The sequence below is a fragment of the Manacus vitellinus genome, unplaced genomic scaffold (genome assembly GCF_001715985.3).
Source record: "Manacus vitellinus isolate BGI_N305 unplaced genomic scaffold, ASM171598v3 scaffold_9_pilon, whole genome shotgun sequence".
Taxonomy (NCBI): domain Eukaryota; kingdom Metazoa; phylum Chordata; class Aves; order Passeriformes; family Pipridae; genus Manacus; species Manacus vitellinus.
This window is the reverse complement of record NW_021940917.1, coordinates 1,813,115-1,834,007: the sequence shown is the minus strand read 5'-3', so window position 1 is coordinate 1,834,007 and position 20,893 is coordinate 1,813,115. Positions and strand designations below refer to the sequence as shown.

General features: G+C 36.5%; 1 protein-coding gene across 1 annotated transcript; it reads left to right on the top strand.

Annotated features, from left to right (window-relative positions):
• Window positions 1–1,984: 1,984 nt before the first annotated feature.
• ANXA1 (annexin A1) lies at window positions 1,985–19,703 on the top strand. The gene is made up of 13 exons (XM_018085893.1): window positions 1,985–2,074; window positions 5,827–5,905; window positions 8,048–8,141; window positions 8,918–9,012; window positions 10,329–10,442; window positions 11,028–11,118; window positions 12,086–12,165; window positions 13,100–13,156; window positions 14,506–14,599; window positions 15,201–15,296; window positions 16,316–16,374; window positions 17,252–17,374; window positions 19,315–19,703. The coding sequence occupies exons 2-13, from the start codon at window positions 5,840–5,842 to the stop codon at window positions 19,372–19,374; spliced, it is 1,029 nt and encodes a 342-aa protein (XP_017941382.1). The 5' UTR covers window positions 1,985–2,074; window positions 5,827–5,839; the 3' UTR covers window positions 19,375–19,703.
• The last annotated feature ends 1,190 nt before the right edge of the window (window positions 19,704–20,893 follow it).

Here is a 20,893-nt window from a genome sequence, read left to right as displayed (position 1 = left end):
CATATCTGACAGTTTACAAAAAGGAACCTTTATTTTTTGTCTCATATGAGAAATTTGAACATTATGACAGTGTCTGCATGCTTTGCCACTTCTGAATAACTAATGCCAGGTCAACAATACACAGACTGTTACAGCTTTATGAAGCAAATGGTGGAGTAATAGTTAAAAACTTAACAATAAACAATTGTTAAGAGTTCCATCCAATTAAATTGCATTTTTTAAGTGTCAGCATTTTACACAATAAGGCACTCTAGCACAGATGGTGACTCAGTCCAGCTCCAGGAAGATGATGAATCAACATCTGCCCGCCCATTAAGAAGGAGGAAAAGTAAATGCAAACAGCTTTTGCAATGAGTTGTAGCACAGTGGAAACACAGACCTTAAAGAAAATACAATGAATTAAAAAAGAAACACAACAAACAAGAAACAAAAACCCAGAGATGAAAAATTACTATGAAGAAAATTAGATAATAGTCTAATTATGGAGAAACTATATTAGAAAAAAGAGTCAACATCAAGGAGTGTCTAACTTGTAGCACACTGATTCCTACCCTTAGATATGCTCATTTATAGACAAGGGAAACAGTTCCAGAAAAAGAGTGTAAACAGAGTTTTGGCCAACACTTCACACAAGTGAAATAAGACTGGTAAAATCATTCTGATAGTCGGGAGTGCAGGAGTAATCTGAACATCACATATCATAAATAAATAAACCTAAATACAACCTGACAGCTTGCTCACAATATCACCGTCAGTTGGTAGGCCCCTTCAATTATTCAGTTTATGCAAATATCTGAAATACTTTCGTAAAACAATGTATGAAATGTATGGGGAAATAGGAAATAAAGTGCAGGGGAAAATTGATGTCAGAGAGTTGCATGGGCTGGGTGCTCCCTGGGGGCCGGCTGGTGTTCCCATGAGAGTCAGCAAGGCCCCTCCTACCCCAGGACTGGGGTGGTCGGCCACTGTCGCCTTCAGCCCTCCTGGAGGCTCTCCCCTTAACCTGGTTGAAAGGGGACTTCCTTAACTGTGATAATCCTGCACCAGATTATCCCCAGCACCTGCAACCAAACCCTATGGGCAGTACATGTTTAGGGTCCAGCCATTTATACAGAGCTATTTTAAACGGAGGAAGGGGTAAACTATGCTGGAATGTATACGTAACGTTGTGTTACATTTGAGAAATTTGCGAGAGTCCCCTCTAATAATAAACATCAGTCTGTTCCACTTCCTCCTCATCTATCTATCTACAGGTAAGGTGCTGTGCTGGACATGTTCTGTAAAACGTCTTTGGCTGGGTTGGTGAGGAAGTGCTTGCAGAAAACCACTTCTAGCAAGCTGGAATACACCCTCAGCTTGTGCAAACCACCCTCACTTTGATCTTCAGAGTCTAATCTGATTGTTTCAACCTCTTTCTAGTTACGCAGGTGCCAGTTATTGCCATTCTATTAAGCCTGCAATTTTCCAGGTGTTTCTTTTCAAGAAAAAAAAAGGGGGGATTTGTATTAAGTATTAGACCTCTTTTATTCCTGGGCCATTTCTGCCATGGGCCCATGTGCAGAAGAAGCAGAGCTAATAGCCACCAGAGCTCAGTGAATTGAGGAAGCTGCATTGACTCCTCACTCTTTTTTATCTAAAAGTTGCAATGAGCAAAGATATATCTTAATATATTCACTTTGTACTGGTATCAGACATGTCATAATGTGAAGGGAGTAACTCAAGTTTAGTTTTCTTAACATTTAATCATACAATCCCGAAAGATTTATGGCAATTTATTACAGTGAGGGATGGGACCACGGCAGGAGAGGAGAGCTACCACAGCATGCTTATTTGCTGTCTTTTCCTTTCTGAAATCTGCACATGCTTTCTCCAGCACATAGTTTCACAATGACTTTTTCCGTGTGGTTCTCTGTTTTGGGCAGCACCCAGATAGCTGCTGCAGATGATTTCTGCCGCTGTGGAAACACTCTGGTTGCTGGGTGGAGTCTCCCTCACAGGCTATAAAAGCATTGAGAACACTGCTCCTTTATTCCTGACTGTGCAGCCCCGCAAGGCAGTGTTTGTGAGGAGGAAGGTAGGTTTTTGTAGTTCATTACTGCTCTCTGTAAACCTGACACACTTTAAGAATCCTACGCTGAATTTGCCAAGTGATCTGGTGCAAATTTTCTGTGGGTTGGAATTGCTGGCAAAGGAAAAGATTGATGTGGGGAGGAGAAGTTCTTTCAGTTTTGAAATATTTTATGGCAGGGTTTGGACAATTATTGCTTTCATTTAATGGAATTAAATAAAGGGAGTTAAAAAAAACTTAAAAGTTTAAAAGGAAATGTATTTAAAGTTGCCCATTTCAATGCTTTCTCTTTGCCTTTGTAGTAGGCTGCTCTAGAAATCTACAATAAAACTGGAGGTCCTAGAAAACTACTATTCTTTGTATGGAAACTTAAAATATAGATACAGCTGTTGTTACTTCAACAACAGTTTGTTGCTTTGGGACTGTAGAGTCTTTGCTCATTAAAATGATGAAGATCAAATCTTTAGAAATCAAATTAAACCGATCTTTTAGAAGCATAAGAGCAAAATCCTGGTTTTATGACTAAGAACATAGGCAAAGCCACGTAAGTGCTCTGTCATCTGTGGTTTGTTCTGCTAAATCTTTCCACAGAACTTTACAAGGATGAGATTGTTTTTCTCTCTGATGTTTTCATATTCAGCAGAATTTCCAATGCAAAATGAATTATTGCCTGTTTTTCTGATAGGGTGTCATGACTATAATTTAGAGCAAGATCTTGGTCTCTAGCCTTGGACAGTAACTGGAGATGTATCTGACATGGTTCATGATATGGTTAAATAAGCATAAATAAGCATAGATAAATGTTGCTGTTTGACACAAACTGTAGTGTAAAAGTTTAGTTTGTGTCCTTAAATATTTTCAGTAGAGTACCTTCTCAAAACTTTCAAAAATTCAGATATGTCCAGTTCAAGGATGCATCTTCTAGGGACTAAGAGCCAGACAGAAAGCAGCATTGCAATAATTTTTGTGAAACAACAGTTAGGGTTTTCAGTCTGTTTGATTTTTGAAGCCAGTTGCAATGTTGATCATTCCAATTGGGAATGATAAAATGCATAAAAATCACAATATTTTTCAAAATGAGATATTTTAAGTTTGTAATCCTTTTTCCTTTCAAACAGGACATCTACTGATTCCAGATTGGAAAGTGGGACACATGGACAGGACAATATTTTGTTAAATAGAATAACTCTCAAATAGTTATCTGGTATGAAGTAACCAGAAAGGAGCATCATGCTTTTCTATGTCAACTTCTGTTTGTATCACTCAGTAGGCACATGCTTTTTCTTCTCCCTGTTTATAATCTATGTCCTGAGCGTAAAAGTAGACAAAAAATATGACAATCATCAGTCCTTTCAGATTTTTGATACTAAATTAAAATAATATTTGAGCTGAATGTATCTGTCCTGGATCTAGGTACTGTTTACATGAGCTGTTTGCATTTTAGAGTGGCATGAGTCAAAGCATTTGGAAAGACCTCGTCAGGGAGCTGGCTGTCTTCCTAGATTCCAATCTTCTTTTTTCTTATTAGACACATAAAGCAGAAGAGTTTTATATATAAGTTAGTTTCTTATCTTTCTAAGCCAATTCAGTCTAAGGTTTTTAGCTCCTCTCAAGAGCCATTGCCTACTTTGACTTCTATTAAAATTGTTTACTAGACAAAAATAGATGGATCTGCAGGCCAAAATATCTTTATTTAAAAAGAAAAAAAACCCTCAAACTTAGTTCTTAAGGCAGAGATTTTTTTTTATGTATAAATTAAATTAGAAAATACATAAAGGTTTAGAAGCTTAATAAACAGCATAGTATGTCAGCCTTCTGCTCTAGCCAACCCCAAGAGCAGTAAAATCCCTAGAGCTGGGTGTGAGGGATGGGTGTGGGGATACGCAGAAAACATGGATACATTCCTGAAACCAGCTCTCTCAGAGAAGTGTTATTTTATCAACCAAAACACAGTTTTGTTCCCTCTTCTTCTTAGAGGTGGTGTAGAATTAATCTTGTTTCTTAGTTTTAAATGGTTGTACGCTCTGTGAATCCACATGTCAACGCATGTTGGTGTTGATGACTCAGTGCACCCAGTATGGAGACTTTTAAATGTTTTCATCCTGCTGCATATGATTTTTGTGTGTTCTGTTATAAAATGTAGCAGAACTTCAGGTATGATACCACTACATCTGCCCTCATTAAGTTCTGTCAATACAAGAAGGGTGTAGGAGTCACTCTAGCAGCTTGATAAAAGTGTTCTTGTGATAACAGCGTAAGTGTGCTTTTCTGATCCTGAACAAATGACACATTATAAAAGTTAGTCCTTAAAACTTACACAATATTCTGACCATTGTTTGCCCAGCTAAGACCTACTCTAAATACCATACAAATACAGATTTGGAATCAGTTTCAGGTTTTCTGGCAGCACAGGCAGAGCTGAATTTTGTGCCCTTGGGGCTGAAGGAAGGGCACAAAAGCAAGAGTTTTCTGGGGAAGGTGGAATATAGGTGGTTCCTGCCTCAGAGAGGGGAGGTAAGGAGAGCTTAAGGCAGGCTGTGGGAGGTAGCTGTTTCTTTGCTGTCTGAAGAACATGGAAGTAAGCTTTACAGTTTTGCCATGAGGCAAAAAAACCAGCTGGACTGTAGCTACGTAGCTTGGTCCTAAATGTGTGTTGCTTTAACAGTCTGGTCTCTGCCCTTCCTGTAGGACCTACAGCATGTGTTAGCAGTATAATCAACATTATTTTTTATATCTGTATATATAACCTACATTACATAATCTGTACCACAAGACCGCAAATAGAATTTTGTCTCTTCACATTAGATTCAAAATTAGTCTGGCTTACTCAGCAACTTTAGTTTATTGTTTTTATGTATGCTTTAAAACCAAGCCTTCCCTAGACTTTGCTGTGGAAGAGTGTTTTAAAAAAAAATTCTTTTGAATAACTCTATTTGATAAACCATTGGTTCCTTCTTTCTGTTCACTCACTATTTCAGTTAACAAATGGAGAATTTCTCACCACCTATTTCACAGGTGAAAGCAACCTGTTAATTATTTTTGATTGCTCAATGTAACATCACAACTCATATTTTTTCCCATTCTGCATAGTTACTTATGAAAAAGCTGGATGGATTTTCCTTTCAAGTGGTAAAAAGCACAGTTATGCTTTTTTATCTCTTCTTAAATGCATAAAGCTCTATTATTATGTAGAAATTGTAGGAAATATGTAAGAAAAAAGAACAATGTATAGGAAAATATCCACTTTTACACATCTTCCTTAGAAAGGAAGTCAAAGAAATGCCATGAGAATATGTTTAACAAGGGAATATCTTTTGTCCTGATGTGATACACAAGAACTCCAGCCTCAGTAAATGATCAGACGAGAATACTTGTCTACCACTGAATTTGAAAATAATTAAATACTCAGTAAGCTAAATGGGTATAGTTGATAGAGAAAGACAGACTAATTGGGTTCTGGGAACTTCCCTTTTTAAGTCAATTCTAATCCTAAGGTATTGCTAATAAGCAATTAGTCCAACTAATTTAAAACTTCTGCAAGTAACTAAGAGAATGGGGGTCAGCAAGCAGCTGTGGAGCATTGCATCCCCTGCCAAACATCAAAGTTCCCTGTTTCCAACAGCACAGGTCAGTTACAACTTGGGAAACTAACCGCTGCATGTCATAGTTCTAGAGAAAGGACTTCGAGTGTGGGAAACCTTGAGTTTAACTGGTGCTGAAAATGATGAAAAATTAAAATTTGATGTGTCTCTTTCCAGAAACTCAGTCAACATGGCTATGGTATCAGAATTTCTGAAGCAGGCATGGTTCATAGAAAATCAGGAGCAGGAATGTATTGTAAGTATTATCAGCTTTTGAGAACATAATGCTTGTTTTTCTGTAGTCTTACAAGTGATTTAAAGGCACAGACCACCAAAAGCTTTGCATACATGCAAAGGGAGGAAAAACAATGGCAAAACTTTGATGGATTAGAACTGGAACTCAGTTTTATTGCAATGTATAATGCAATTACTGAGGAAGTCTGCTATCAGATAATCAGAAAAAATTACTCTTATTTGTACATATTATCTAGTTATCAATTCCTAAGCAAAACTAGTTACTGTTATGAAACTGTAATTCCCAGTGGCCAGTCACTGATTCACTCAAATTTGCCTCTTTGAAGTAATAATCTGTTGCTGGCATGTGTGAATGTGTAAGAACATGTTCAGATGATGTACATGAAAATCAGGGACCCTTACGCTGAGGTACAGGAAGCCAGGAGCTGGAACCCAGGAATGTAGAGGAGGAAGTAAAGTCATTAATACATGTCCTAGTTATCATATCATCTCATGCTTATGCTTGAAAGAACCACATTATTTAATAAAACATCTCAGACAATCACTACTGATACAGATTAGAAGGGAGGAATATGGTGGTGAGAAGTTTAGAGTTACTTCACTAGGATGATACGGAGAAGCTTTCTGATAATGAGGTTAAGATACTGAAATGACTGTCAGCAAGGGCAAAGCAGTACACTGCAAAGTCACAGGAGTTCCCTAAAGAACTTATTATACTGAAAAGAAATATAGGAGAAATTTCTGTAAATAAAGTTTTCTGCTCTAGGCCTTTGTGGATTTTGTAATAGTGACTCCACAACATTTTGTGTGTAAAACTTTGACTTCACCATCCTATCCCCATTTCACTCCCAGGGTCCTGAGACATTCTTGGTTGTGGTGGTTACAGGCAGTTTTTTATTGCTGGTAGATAAGTTTGTCATGGAAACCACTATGCAAACTTGATGAGAACGAGAAACAGGCAGCAAAACAGTCCCATTCCTTTGTTGACTTATCATACAAGTCTCAACGATGTTTTGAAATGTATGCAAGAGACTTTTAAATATGCAGTCTGTCTGCTCTCATGACTCCTAATGATAAAATTGTGTAGGGAGAAGAACATCTAACAGATGTTAGAAGTGTACAAAATTCAATACAGAGTGTTGTGTGTAAAACGTGTATCCATAAGACCTTGCCATTTCTCTTGTGGTGTTTAATTTTAATGGCAAAGGATTGAAAAAATTAAAATAACAGTTTTTGAAACAAGAGAAAGAGTACAGGTGACTCTGAAAAGTCTAGCTAAACTGATTTTGTTTTCTAATAAAAAAATCTCACTGTACATCAGAACAATGGGAATTTTACGTAAATTTTTCATCCAAGAATCTTGGGGCATCTTGTAACTTCTGAAAAAGAAGTAGGCATCAGTTAGGTAGCACTATTGAGTTATAGGTCCTACCACTAACATGATTTGTCATGTTGCTGACTTCAGACAAGCCATGTAATCTGTTGTATAATTCCCACAGGCCTTTAGGGGCTGATTAGAGAGTGTCCACCTAGGAGTAGATTCACCAAAGGCGATAAGTAGATAATGCTTTGCGCAGAGTGTGGCTTACGTCTTAAGTTTCAAAGTTAGGCAACAGGTCTCCACTTCCTTATAAGATTAGATTTGAATTCTTCTCCCAGATCTTGAATGCAAGAAGTGTTTATAGCCTTAGATATGAGTCATCTGAGAAGACCCTTAATGTGATGCACAGTTTGCATAAGGTGAGGAGATAAATTAGTAGCGCTTTAAAGGCAGTGCCTGTAGGACTTAATTGTAGTTTTAGAACCTTTAAAATTTGGACATAATTTGCTAATGGCAGTTAAGTGTTTTCCTACACAATCCAACTTAGTCTGAGAAACAGGTCTTCAGGCAACTAAAACAATATATGAAGTACTTTCTTTTTAATATATGAACTGTGAAAGGAATAAATCTGATGCATAGCCATTACTGAATCTGTTTAATTGTCTGGAGTTACAAAATAGTGTGTCCTTCATATTTCTATAATAGACAACCCAAAATGCATACTTTATTTAGGCATCCAAAATTGCTTCTTTGCAAAAATATTCTTTGGAAAGAGCAATTTTTATTTTATTTTTAATTTTATTTTTTATTTCCCCTCTGCAGAAAAGTTCAAAAGGTATCCACGGAGTACAAACATACCCTAATTTTGATCCATCAGCTGATGTTGTTGCTCTGGACAGGGCTATTACTGTAAAAGGTAAGAGGAGTATATATCTTGCTACACTAAGACTCTTCCTGAGGAAATTTTCAGAATAGCACTGTATAAAATAGCAGAGCAAGAGGCAACGGCAAGCAGGAGAGTTGCCTCTGCTTTTCAAGGCTTGACAATACATTAAATTATGCCACTTGCTAAAGAATCTCAACTCTTTGATAACCTGATGTTGTATTACAGTTTCAGACCTTAATGCTGCATTAAAGTTCTTGAATATGTTGAAGGAAGGTTTGTAAAAATTTAATTTCTAGAGAAGGAAAAAGTATTATAGCATACCATACTGTTACTTTTTGACTTGATTTCTCTAACGTTCCTGCATGAGGCAGTGAATATGCTGATGATGTAGTGCATCCTTCTGTTGTGCTTCTCTTTTTTAATGAAATTCACATTTGGCGCTTCATCTGTACTTTGAAACCTTTTTCAGTTTGACTAAATGAGATTAAATGAATATACCATCTCTTTTTTTTTTAGTTTTTTTTGTTATTGTTTTCAGTTTAGTGGAAGTTCTGCACTCAGGACCCTTTAAGAATTTCTGTATGAAATTGCAGAAACATACGTTTTTGAGTTCTATAGGAATCTATTTATTTGGTTTCTTTACTACAGCACTAATTATGAGTCCATAATGATTACACTTTCAGTTAAACTTAAGTACGTTAAGAAATCAAAATATGACAGGAAGCAAATAATAATAAAAATACAATTGGCTAAATGATGCATATATTTTGAATATATTGGGATTTTTGTTGTTTGGTGATTCATAGGTGTGGATGAAGCTACCATCATTGACATCTTGACTAAAAGAACAAATGCTCAGCGTCAGCAGATCAAAGCTGCCTATCAGCAGGCTAAAGGAAAGGTAAAGTATTCTAGCCAAGATTATATTTACACTCAGAATATCAATGTTTCTCCTGGGTTAGATGGCATGTATGAATCTAGATAGAATACTGAATTGGATAGGAGAGTTACAGGACCATAATACTGTTCCAGAAATATACCACCACTGGTATAGGGCTGGGCCTACAGCTGTCAGTGTTTTCTTACCTCTGAGTGATAAAACTGCTAGTCCCTGGAACCGAGAAGCTTGGAAGTTACTACATGTTTCTATGTGTTTAAATTGCTCTTACTCTTCTCTATTACAGATTTTCTTCAGTTAAACTTGTAACTCTAAATTGAAATTGCAATTTCACAGTTGGCAATACTGAAGTTACTTAGCATTTGCTTCTTGGAACAGGGATTCCTTTAAGTGTAATTTTAAAGGCCAAGTCAGAAAATAAGTCTAATATCTTGTTTTAGCCTAGATTTCCTGTTTATGTTCAGGAAAACCTCACTTGTGGTTTTCACAGCTCTCTCCTCCCTTAGAGGAAGCTCCAGCTTTGCAATTATATTTTTTAAATTATTATATCAAAATATAAAGACATAGGGAGACTAATGATGTTAAACTATCAGATACCCTAGTTCCTGGCACACCATCTAAAGCAGAACAATACTAATTACGGACATAGGGCTTGTTTCTGAAATAATCTTGTTGGTTTAGCTACCTGGGCAAAGCAGGTTGATCTTCTCACTCTCACAGCTACAGCTTGGACTCATACATGGTGAACAATAGGGCTGAAATGTTTAATGTAACAAAATAAGAGTACTGGGGATTTTCAGATAGGAGGCAGAATAAATATGAATTTTAATTTTTTTTTCACTTAAATTTAGGTCAAATTAGAATGTAACCCATACCTTAATTTCAGAACTTGTGATTTTGTCGATATATGTCCAGAGTTTCCCCTGCAAATTCTGCATCCTTCATGCAATAAGTGGATAAATTTAAATGTTATCCACATAAGCAACTTAGTCATAATTTTAAGAACAATATAGCATTACCTTCTCTTGAAAAACAGGCAGCCTATTTTGAGTCATCTTCTGATGCAGTAAATGGGTGAATACAGCTGAACCGCAATGTGTGAAAACACTTCTGAATATTTACTGAAAAACCCTGATGATTTGATTAACATAAACATGACAAAAAATTAATGTAGGTCTTCATAATCTTTTTTAGTAGCCAACGGGATGATGTAGACTGAGATTCATTGGAGGTCAGACTAGTTTTTGGACTGTAGCTGAACAGCAGCTACATCTTTACCATTCATTGGCTTAGTGTGTTTCTTATTCTTCTTGACACAGAGTCTGGAAGAAGCTTTGAAAAAAGTCCTGAAAAGCCACTTAGAAGATGTTGTTGTGGCTTTGCTCAAAACTCCAGCTCAGTTTGATGCTGAAGAATTAAGAGCCTCTATGAAGGTAAGACAAAATCTTCAGAGATAAACTTTGTTGAAGAACATAAGTAATTATCAGGGCCTGTAAGTTACACTGGACTTCGATTGCAAAGCTTGTGTATTGGGTTTTTTTAACCTCATTTTGCAAAACAAATCTATACTGGTAATTCAGATTATGGAGCAAGACCCAGTAATCTGTACTGAATTTCAGGTCGGAGGAGACTATTTTGTGAGAATGAACTCTGCCTTCTGAAAATGAGTTGCTAATATAGTGATAGAGAGCCATAGTGTTTACATACATGTTCACATAAGGGAAAACAAAAAGAGAAGAAGGTATTTTTCTTCATAGATTTTACATTCCTATTTTTATGTGCACTGTTTGGTCCCTTTAGCACTTCTTTTGGGTACTAGGATATTAAATGTGATAAAATTTTAATTTCAAAACAGCTGAAATAACAATGTTGTGTGGAAGCTCAATGTTTTTAATTTTTATTTCTTGTTCCACGTGATGCCTTCAAAGCCAAGTCAGTGATTTGCATCTAATTTCTGTTACAAATTTTAAGTTTGTTCTATTGAATGACATTTCTGAAGATTCAATCACTTTTATTAGGGGCTTGGAACTGATGAAGATACCTTAATTGAGATTCTGGCCTCAAGAAACAACAAAGAGATCAAAGAAGCCAACAGATACTACAAAGAAGGTAATTCAGAGCAAGAAAGAAGTATTAATGGTACAACTCTGTCATAGGCACATTAGAATCACAGCCTCACTTCTTAGTATGAGAGGCAGAGAACATTACAGGAGGCAAATGAAGCTTCACAAAAAAATTGAAGGAGTTGTGGGGGAGGGATGTCATACTGACTTTTTCTGACCTAAGTAGATCCCAGTAGAGAAGGAAAAGGTACATCATCACTGCCAGAACTATGGGTGTCTCATGGAATGAGTCACACATTTAGATGTTTTCTAGAATGAATGTTAAACTGAGCTGCTTTTCTTCCCTTGTAACTAAACAAGGCTGACTTTTGGAGATATCACTAGGCTTGAAAAAAAAGCTTATTGAGTTAGAAACACAGACAATGTTAGCAGTAGGAGCAACCAGTGAACTACAGGAGGAAAATATTTAAAGAAATAAAATGTAGTGTGGTGTCTGTCATATATGTCAAGTTTACTATGTTGTCTAATTAAATCATGTTTTCAGAGATTATGAGCCAAGTCTTCTGAGACATTTCCATTCAAATAATCTTAGAAGCCCAAATTAATAACTTGACTGTTCTGGAAAGCGTTTTGGTTTAGTTCAGTACTGGTAAAACCAGACAGAAATAAGAATGAAAAAACAAGCAGCTCAGAAAAAATCTTGTGTATTTCACAAGCAGAGCCCAAGACAATGCTACCCACAAGACCTTAGAGAAGGACATTTTTCATCAGATTTTGGGTTTAACCTCCAATTTCACTGCATATCTTAGAATTTTACAGGATACATTACAAATACACTTCTTCAGTAGAAGCTAAATGAGAGAAAGTAAGACAACTGCATTTCCAGCGGGCATATTTAAGTGGGGAATTAAGAAAAGACTGAAAAAGATCCTAGGATGGTTTGGAAAGGACATTTAAAGATTATCTGACCAATCTAGATGATAACTTCCAAACAAACTACAATTTGATTTCAGTGCTGAAGAGAGATCTGACACAAGACATTATCTCTGACACATCTGGTGACTTTCAGAAGGCTTTGGTTACTCTAGCCAAGGTATGCTGTGCTTAGGCATTTTGAGTGACATTATCTGTAATAAAAAATAAATATTATCAAGACTATTTTAGAGAGTCATACAATAAATAAAGATTTGGGTAATGTTTATTTCCTTATATTGCTTTTTACTTTCATATCCTAGATCAGTTGTAATTTTTCTTAAACAAAGTACAATGAGATTTTATCCTGAATGCATTTTAAAAACCATTATTTTTATTGTAAAACATATTTGTTGTTTATTAGTCATGCTTTTAAGACTTTTTTGGTGCTGTCTTTAAGCACTTGAAAAAACAACAGGCATAATGTCATGTCAATTGACTAGAAATAGAAAAAGCAGAAATACTTACAATTAGAGAAATAAACCTTTTGTCCTGCTGTTAAGGTATGTTTCCAGTACTTAGTAATGGGACAAGGGCAAGGAGTTAACAAGCAGACAAAGCATTTTTTAAATTTATGTTCAAAAGCTGAGTTTAAACACTGGAGCTTCCTGATAAAAATGGATAGATTTTTGAGTACATATATGAAGCTTGTACATGCACACAAGATTATTTTTTGATATGTCCATGGTTTGGTTTCTCAGTTTTTGCTTCCAAATCAACTTGAAAGAAGTCTATTGAATGATCACCAGGGAGCAGATCACAGGTTCTAAGCCTGTAATTTCACATCAAGAAAGAATACTTCCTGTGGATTTTCATGTAGGACTTAAGAAATAAGTTGCTGGTGGCCTTAGAAGTCTGAAATTTGATTGATTACAAATACAACAGCTTTATTCATAGAATGAATAAAGATTTATTCATAGAATGATTGTCATAACTGTAACTATTTCCAGTTATGCATTGATATGACAGTGGTTCTGCAGAACTCTAAAGTGTTGAGCTTTAGTGAACTGAATGATTGTGAGAACCAGTGAAATTTTGTTTATTTCCTTATGTAGGCTGACCGATGTGAAGATTCTCACGTGAATCATGAGCTTGCTGACAATGATGCCAGGGTAAGATCATACTTGGCTCTCCACAGAACTTCTGAGTTACTTGAGATTACACTGGCTGCACATGTTCTGCCTGAATCCTGTACATTGCAGACCAAATAGAGAATGTCATAGAGCAATCTTTTCTGAGGGTATAGTGTTTACATGAAGTAATACTTCACTTACATGAAGTTCATGTAAGCTTCACTTACATGAAGTTCATGTAAGCTTCATTATCAGAAGGAAATTAGATCTTCACCCTAATATCTAGCTTCAGAAATGTTTCTGCAAGGCTTCTTCTAGTTCATATAAAGTGTGCAGACCATTTGAAGTACAGGTCAACAAGTGGAGGAATTAGGTCTAATCTTCCTTCCATTTTTAACACGGTTCTTGAATTGAGGGACAAAGGTGTACTCATCTATGCACATAACTAGCTAGCATACCTTGACCAGTGTGTTAGCCAAAGCTATTGCTTTGGAGTGATAACCTTTCAAAATTATTGGGTAAACTTCACAGTCATTTTCTCAGTAATTCTAAAATAAACACCTTTTCCTTCTTTCTTCCACCATTAGTGGGACTATTATTGTAAAAGTCTTGGTAAAACTTAGTAGTCTTTCCTGAGAAATCTGACGTCATGGTTACAATTTAAATGTAGATAGACTTTAAACTGATTTTTAAAAAATCCAGGAAAAAAGAAAGGCTGTGGAGAAATACTGCTTTTATTCCTGGTACATAAAGAGTTTAGTTCTATCATCAGCCCTAGATATGAAAGTAAATTAATACTCTGTCTAAGCTCAAGTTCAGTACTGCTTATCTTTATGCAGAGTGTTGTTGAGTCCTTTTGTGCTGTGTGGCAGTCTTTAATGATTACTTTTAAACAGGTTTGAGGAGGTAAGGAAAGTGAAGGACACTGGTTTGTTTCTTACTTTCTTGGAAGTAAGTCACTCCTGGAAAGACAAGGAGTACTTGGTGCATAGCCTTCTCTTGCACATTGGACCAGTTAATAGCAGAGATAATTTGTTAGTATTAAGAATGCCTACCAGTCCTAAACTCCCATGCAGACTGCTATATCACGATAAATGAAAAATAACTTAATTCAAGAATGAAGTATGTCTGTGTGAGCTAGATGATGATCGTAAATTGTCTGAAAGTATGTTTTCTAGCTGCACTGTGTTTTCTAAGTACTATTATAAGTGAAATATGAAGTATAACTTGACAGAGCTAGAGTGGTCTGAGGTATGGTAGAGTTTTGTTATGGATTGTGTCAAGGGCTAGGGTTCATTGCTGACAAGTAATGACTCAGAAGTACAGTATTCCTGTTTGAGGTTTACTATTCCAATATTGACTTTACTACTTTCTTTTCTTTATGACAGGCCTTGTACGAAGCAGGAGAGAAAAGAAAAGGAACGGATATTAATGTGTTTATTACTATTCTCACTACGAGAAGCTACCCACATCTTCGAAGTGGTATGTTGAATGAAACTTTGTGCTTTGCTGGCATGGATTTTGCACATGGCCTGCTCATGAATTCAGAGAGGATATAGATTATCAAGATGTGACTCTGGCTGCTACAAAGGTCTTTGTAATTGGAAGAATGCTTGCTGATTAAGGGTGCAGTTGGAAGCTTGGCTGTTCTTCCCATGGTAGAGATGAGCAATATCATTTAGGCTGTTAACAAAACTGTTACCATGAAGTCTCAAATGGCTAGTGATCACAATGCCAAGCAATCAGTGTGACAGAGGTTCTGAACACTCCTCAACATAGTCTTGCTCCTAAGCCACTTTGCCCTAGATAGAGGGTTATCACACAATGTCACAGGCTCTGATAGTCAGTGGACCACTTCTACCCCTACCAATGGGAACACGAACCCTTCCATCCTAACAAAATCCCATTCCATATGCAGACTTCACTAGCCCATGAAGTAATACTGCTCTTTACACTGTGCTGTCTGAAGAAAATGAGAAAGATGACTTACAAACAGTCCTCTGCTGCAGCAGAAGAGGCAGAATGAGGCAGAGGCAGTACTGTATTTTCATCTCTATTCACTCAGTTTTCTTCCCTTATTTAGTCTTTCAGAAGTACAGCAAATACAGCAAGCATGACATGAACAAAGTACTGGATTTGGAGCTCAAAGGTGACATTGAGAATTGCCTCACTGCCCTTGGTAAGTGGTTTTGTACATTGCAACCTACTGTATGTACTGACTGAAAACTTAAGTTTTACTTTTGCTACACTTGCTCTGATCAGAAACTTTTCTGGACTTGCCCTGCTTCACTGAGAAACTTCCTGAGTAAAAAAAAAATAAAAATCTAATCCAATCATAGTGATTTAATTAACTTAGCTAAAATTAATTAACCTATCCGCTGATGAATTACTAGAAATACCTCCCCTGATATATGGGACGATCTTTTAAAGAGAACAGATGAATTGTCAACATAAAAAAACCTTTATAAGAAGTCACTATGCCAAAAACAACAAGCACAACTTGTGTAGAAAACCCAATAGTTTTAAACTTGTCTTCAACCAAACCCACTCTTCTCCAAGTTTTGTGAAAACACTTTTAATATATGACTATTAAAAATATAACAAATTTCCTTCTGTGCTTGTGTTCAAGAAAATATTCATATAAAGCTAGTGACTGTTCTTCATGAACAATAAGGTGAGGCAGGGACTGATTCTAACAAGTGGACCAGGCATGGAATCAGGAGCCAGGCACCTGTTTTGTTCTCAGCTTTTATATCACATAATATTTTTTATCAAGCATATTTTGAATAAAATAATTATTTCCATCAGATACTTCTTAATATCAAAAGTGTAAGGCAAGTACTTACCATAACTTGGTTTGCAAAACATCAGATCATAACCTTCAGCTCTTCTGTAGAAGACATAAATGTTTTCACCTTTTTCTTCTTTTCTTTCTTAATTTTGTGGCAGTAAACTAGGGAGAACACTCTTGTCTTTATAGTAACTGAATTCCCTGACTGAATTGTTTTCTGAATAGACAGAGGAAAGGAACTACTCCTTCTCCTATATTTTTGAGACAGGTAACAAAGAAGTACATAAATAGGATGCGTTGGTAGGAACAATGAGACTGTTTTTAAAGTGTTCTTTTGCCAGACTTTTGTCTTCTGTTGCTTCTTACATGTAGAGCAGAAGTGACATTATCTCACTGCTTCATTACAGTGAAGTGTGCCACAAGCAAGCCGGCTTTCTTTGCTGAAAAACTCCATTTGGCGATGAAGGTAACCTAAAGAAAGAACTTCTCTTTGTAAACATGAGGTGCTTTATAAGCTGAAAAATAAAAAGCTAGCTAGAGCTCTCTAAGCTCTTCGTGTGATAGAAAAAGACTGTGGAAGGAAATTCAGTGTATTTTGTTCACTCCTTCTGTTCCTGCCTTTGAAACCTGAGAGTCTTTCCATAGGAGGAGCTGTCTGTGTGCTGCAGTGTGTTCAGGAGGGTGTCTATCCATCCACACATATCTTTCACAGTCAACAGTAAGAGAAAGCTGACTGGAACTTTTCTTACTTGTGAAACCACAAAAATATTAGTGAGAAGGAAATAGGAGAGCAATTACAGAGCACGAACCTTGTGGAAGACTAATATTTGATGAGACATCCATGATCCTTCTGGCAAATCTGGAACCCAAGTTGAGTGAGGCAGGTGGAGACTGTGAAACAGTCTGGTATGCAGGTATTGTCACAACTCTTGTGACTTGTTTAGGAACAGTATGTGAAAAATTGAGTGAAACATTATGAAGATACGGATCATTACGCTGTTAAAAAAATAATGAAAAAAGTGAACTCTAGGTTGTCTCTGATGTCTAGCAAGCACTGTGAAGGAGATGACTCTTTTCAAGAAACAGATAAAAGAAATATGTAAAAAAAATTCAGGGTGGAGATAGACTGTTAGAAGTGAATTGTGCTCATAGGGAACAGAAGGCAGATATGAGAGGTCTCCATTATGCTTTAAGGAAAAGGATGTGGGATTTGTTCACCTGCAAAGAAGTCTAATGGATTAACACACAAAACTTGATTAAAGATGTTTCAATGACATAAGCAGTATCATTCTTTTCCATTTTTTTTTCTTTGTTCCTCCTTTCTTTTATTTTTTTTTTAACAGGGTGCTGGGACACGGCACAAAGACCTCATCAGAATCATGGTTTCACGCCATGAAGTGGATATGAATGAGATCAAAGGCTATTACAAGAGGCTGTATGGCATCTCTCTCCGCCAAGCTATTATGGTAGGTTTTCTCTCAAGTGACATACAAAATGCAAAACAACCAGAGGATTTTTGAAGTCCAGTGAAGGTTTGTTAACTCTTCTGCTCCTCAGTCACCAGTTCATCCTGAGTATCTCATTGTAACTGAGTAACTCATGTTTCCAATGGTCCACATGGTGGTAGAACTAATTCCTTTTTTGAGTCCATTTTTTTGTCAGAAAAGGGGTAGTAATTTGTTAGTAATGATACATATCTCGGGATATCATCTTTCAATAGAAGTCAAGAGCTGAATGGAGATTACAATATCCCCAAGTTCCTGTATTTAGGCAGACATAAAGTACCTTGCCAGGAGAGTGGAGATGATTGCCCTGACAGCTCTATGGGAGACATTTGACGAAACTGGCTATTGGGTTTTAGCATTTGAGGTACTCCTGCAAATGCATGTTAACTTTTATTAATGTTTATTTGGCCTGCTTTCCAGATGACCTAAGTAAATGAGTTAAACTAAATAAAATATATTCTCAAAATAGACTGACTACCCAATGTATTTTCTGGAAAATTTAACCAGTGAGGGACTTGAAAGCTAAACTTGGAAAAGGGTAGAGCATCTTTTTGGAGGCTAGTAGTGCAGACAAAAAAAAAATCTTGACTGGAGTAGAAACCTACTCTCTACACATATCAAAATACCTTTTGGATTTTTATTGGTCTCTGCTACTTTTTCAGTTAGGTGCCAAAGGTTGCTTTTATTCTTCCCTCATGATTGTGGGTGAACTGTAATTTGCTATGTAAGTACATCACCTCATCATGTCCTAGAGTGATAATTGCATCCAAATGTCCTGAAGTATAGCACGGCTACACTAAACAGTTAATATGTCTCTGAAAAGTAGATTCAAATTAGAGAAAACAAAGCATGTAATAATTACACTGCATACTTAATGCATAATATCCATTTTTACCAAGCTGAATATCCCATGGTGGATAGAGTATTTCTGCAGTATTAGCCTTTGTTTGAGATACTCCTAGACACAATGTGTATAGCGTTTTAATATTAATGACCATTGGATGTCACTGGTCAAGGAAGAACTTTCACTATATTTAGAGAAGAAAAACTTAAGTTCCTGGATGTCTAGAAATCTCCTGTGCTTCTCTTCTTTATTTTTGCCATTAAATCTCCTGGCCTTTTGTGCTGGATCTGGCTGAGTTCATTTCCCCATAGCAACCCTCACAGTGCTGTGCTTTGCATTGGTAGCTAGAAGGGTGTTGATCACACCAGTGTTTTGTCTGCTGCTGAGCACAGCATTAGCACTGTAACATTCCTTCCTCAGTTGAGGGCAAGATCCAGGGAGGGGAGCCAAGTAGGCCAGCTGATCCAAAGTGACCAAAGGGATATTCCAGACCATATGCCATCAGCTCAGTTATAAAAGCTGGGACAAGGATCAGGAAGGCACGCACTCATTATCTTCAATGGCTGCCTGCTACGGAACCATTACATGTTGCTGAAGCCCTGCTTCTAGGAAAATGGCTGGACATTGCTGCTCATGGGAAGTAGAGAATAAACCTTGTTATGTTTTGTGCCACTTTTGCACGTATAAGCTTTTGCTTTAAGAAACTTCCTTTTCCTAAACCACTAGTTGTTTCACATCTTACTCCCTCCCCTGTCTGTCTGGGAAGGGGAGTGATAGAGGGGCTGGGTAGGCACCTGGCGCCTGGTCCAGGTCAACACCTTGTCTACAACTGCGTGACTCTGGAAATGCATGTGTTTATTTCTAGGTTGTACAGATAATTTCACTGAGGGTACTCAGTTGCAGCACAGTCTATGGTGTACATGTGTATTATCAAGTGATTAATTTATTTAGGTGAAGCACTGATGCTTGGTACGTGTATATTGAATGCTTATTGAAATTTATTTCACTTAAGACCATTATTCTAACAATTGTGGGGGTTTTGTGCTTAAATTGACAGGATGAACTCAAAGGGGATTATGAAAGCATCCTGGTGGCTTTATGTGGAAGTGATAACTAAGTTTTATGTTCCTGAAACACACTCAAGCCCAGTTGATGAAGGTCTATATATTTACCTGTCCATATAAAAGACAGGCTTTACATCATGAGGTTTCTGTGGAATGGTACTTGGTCAATATGTATTTTGTTGCAAACCTGTAACCCAGAATGTATTTTTTTTCCAGTATCTTTATTCTGAATGGCATTAATATCTCTTGTTATCATTTATCCAAAATCAAAGAATGCCCACAAGTTTCTATTTGCTTGATTATTCAAGAAAATGGTAAAGTTTTCATTTATTCTAAGCAAATAATCTTTAAAAAATAAAATTAAGCCATGTGGAACTTTGTATGTCCTTTGTTGCTATTCTGCATTTAATTTCAAGTTGTCTGAGTACTGTATGTGAAAATCAGTAAATAACTTAATCAAAAAATAATGTAGAAATATCAGACTGTATAGCTGAGTTTGCACCTTTCATTTCACTTCAGCTAGGGTTTATGTAAGCCAGATACAGGAAAAACACCTAAAGATAACCTATTAAAAAAATTAACTTGTTAAAAATATAAAAAAGCTAACAATATCTCTGTCTTGTTCTTTCTCATTTATATTGCAGAGTAAATAAATCTGTTGTATTTAGTGGAAAAAAAAAGAAAAAATTGAAAAATTCTTCATAGCTCATTGTGATAGACTGAAATGTTCAAGGTTAATGACTCAAAAAATTGGCCATTTGCAAAAGTATCGGGTGCTTTACCAAGGCCAGGTTTGCACTCCCCAAACAAAAGAGAGAAGAACTTTTGAGTATAGCAGGTTTTAAAAATTACTTCCAATTAAAGCTGAAGTAGTTATTAAAAATTTTTTGAAGGAGTCATTTTTTGGCTGAGTTCAAGAGGGTGTAAGCAGCAACATGTTCTTTGTGAGAGTCCAGCCTAATGATTCAACTTCAAAACACAAACAAATGAGCACCTAGCATTTTCATTTTGAGTACAGGAGGAGATGGTAGAAAGTTAAATGTGCTATTAATAGAAAAACAGTTGTTATCTGATTGTGAGTTTTGCAGGACCATACACAGTTTTACTACTCCAACAAGCGTGTTAAATCCCCCTAGGCATGCATTCCTGTCTAAGAGGCACACATTTCTGTATGGTTAGGGAACTACTTCCATACACATTTAAAAAAACCAGAAGCTTTTGATAAAAATTCTACTCATATGGCTATTTCACAAGTGTTTTCAAGGTTATGATGTATTTATTATAACTTGTTATTTCCATGGGAAATATGCAACAAACTACTATAATCCAGAAACTGTTGTACTGCAAAAAAGTAGGGCTGAGGTTAATACTTGTGAAACAGAGTGATTGCACCGTCTATTTCACTGGCACAAGGCCTCAAGATGGTTTGAGTAGTCATGAAGGATGTTTCTAAAGTAAAAAAAAAGAATGGTTTTCAGTTATGCTCACACGTAAGTAGAAAGGTGATTTCCTGGCATTAAGAAAGGGCAACCCTTGTCCTAAAAAGCAATGTGCACAGTTAAGGGGAGAGAC

Excerpts from the sequence above, each read along its gene's own strand:
- ANXA1 (XM_018085893.1), top strand. The coding sequence starts at position 5,840 with ATGGCTATGGTATCAGAATTTCTGAAGCAGGCATGGTTCATAGAAAAT. Across the intron at positions 9,013-10,328 it reads ATCAGCAGGCTAAAGGAAAG|AGTCTGGAAGAAGCTTTGAA; the intron begins GTAAAGTATTCT and ends TTCTTGACACAG. Across the intron at positions 16,375-17,251 it reads AACTCCATTTGGCGATGAAG|GGTGCTGGGACACGGCACAA; the intron begins GTAACCTAAAGA and ends TTTTTTTAACAG.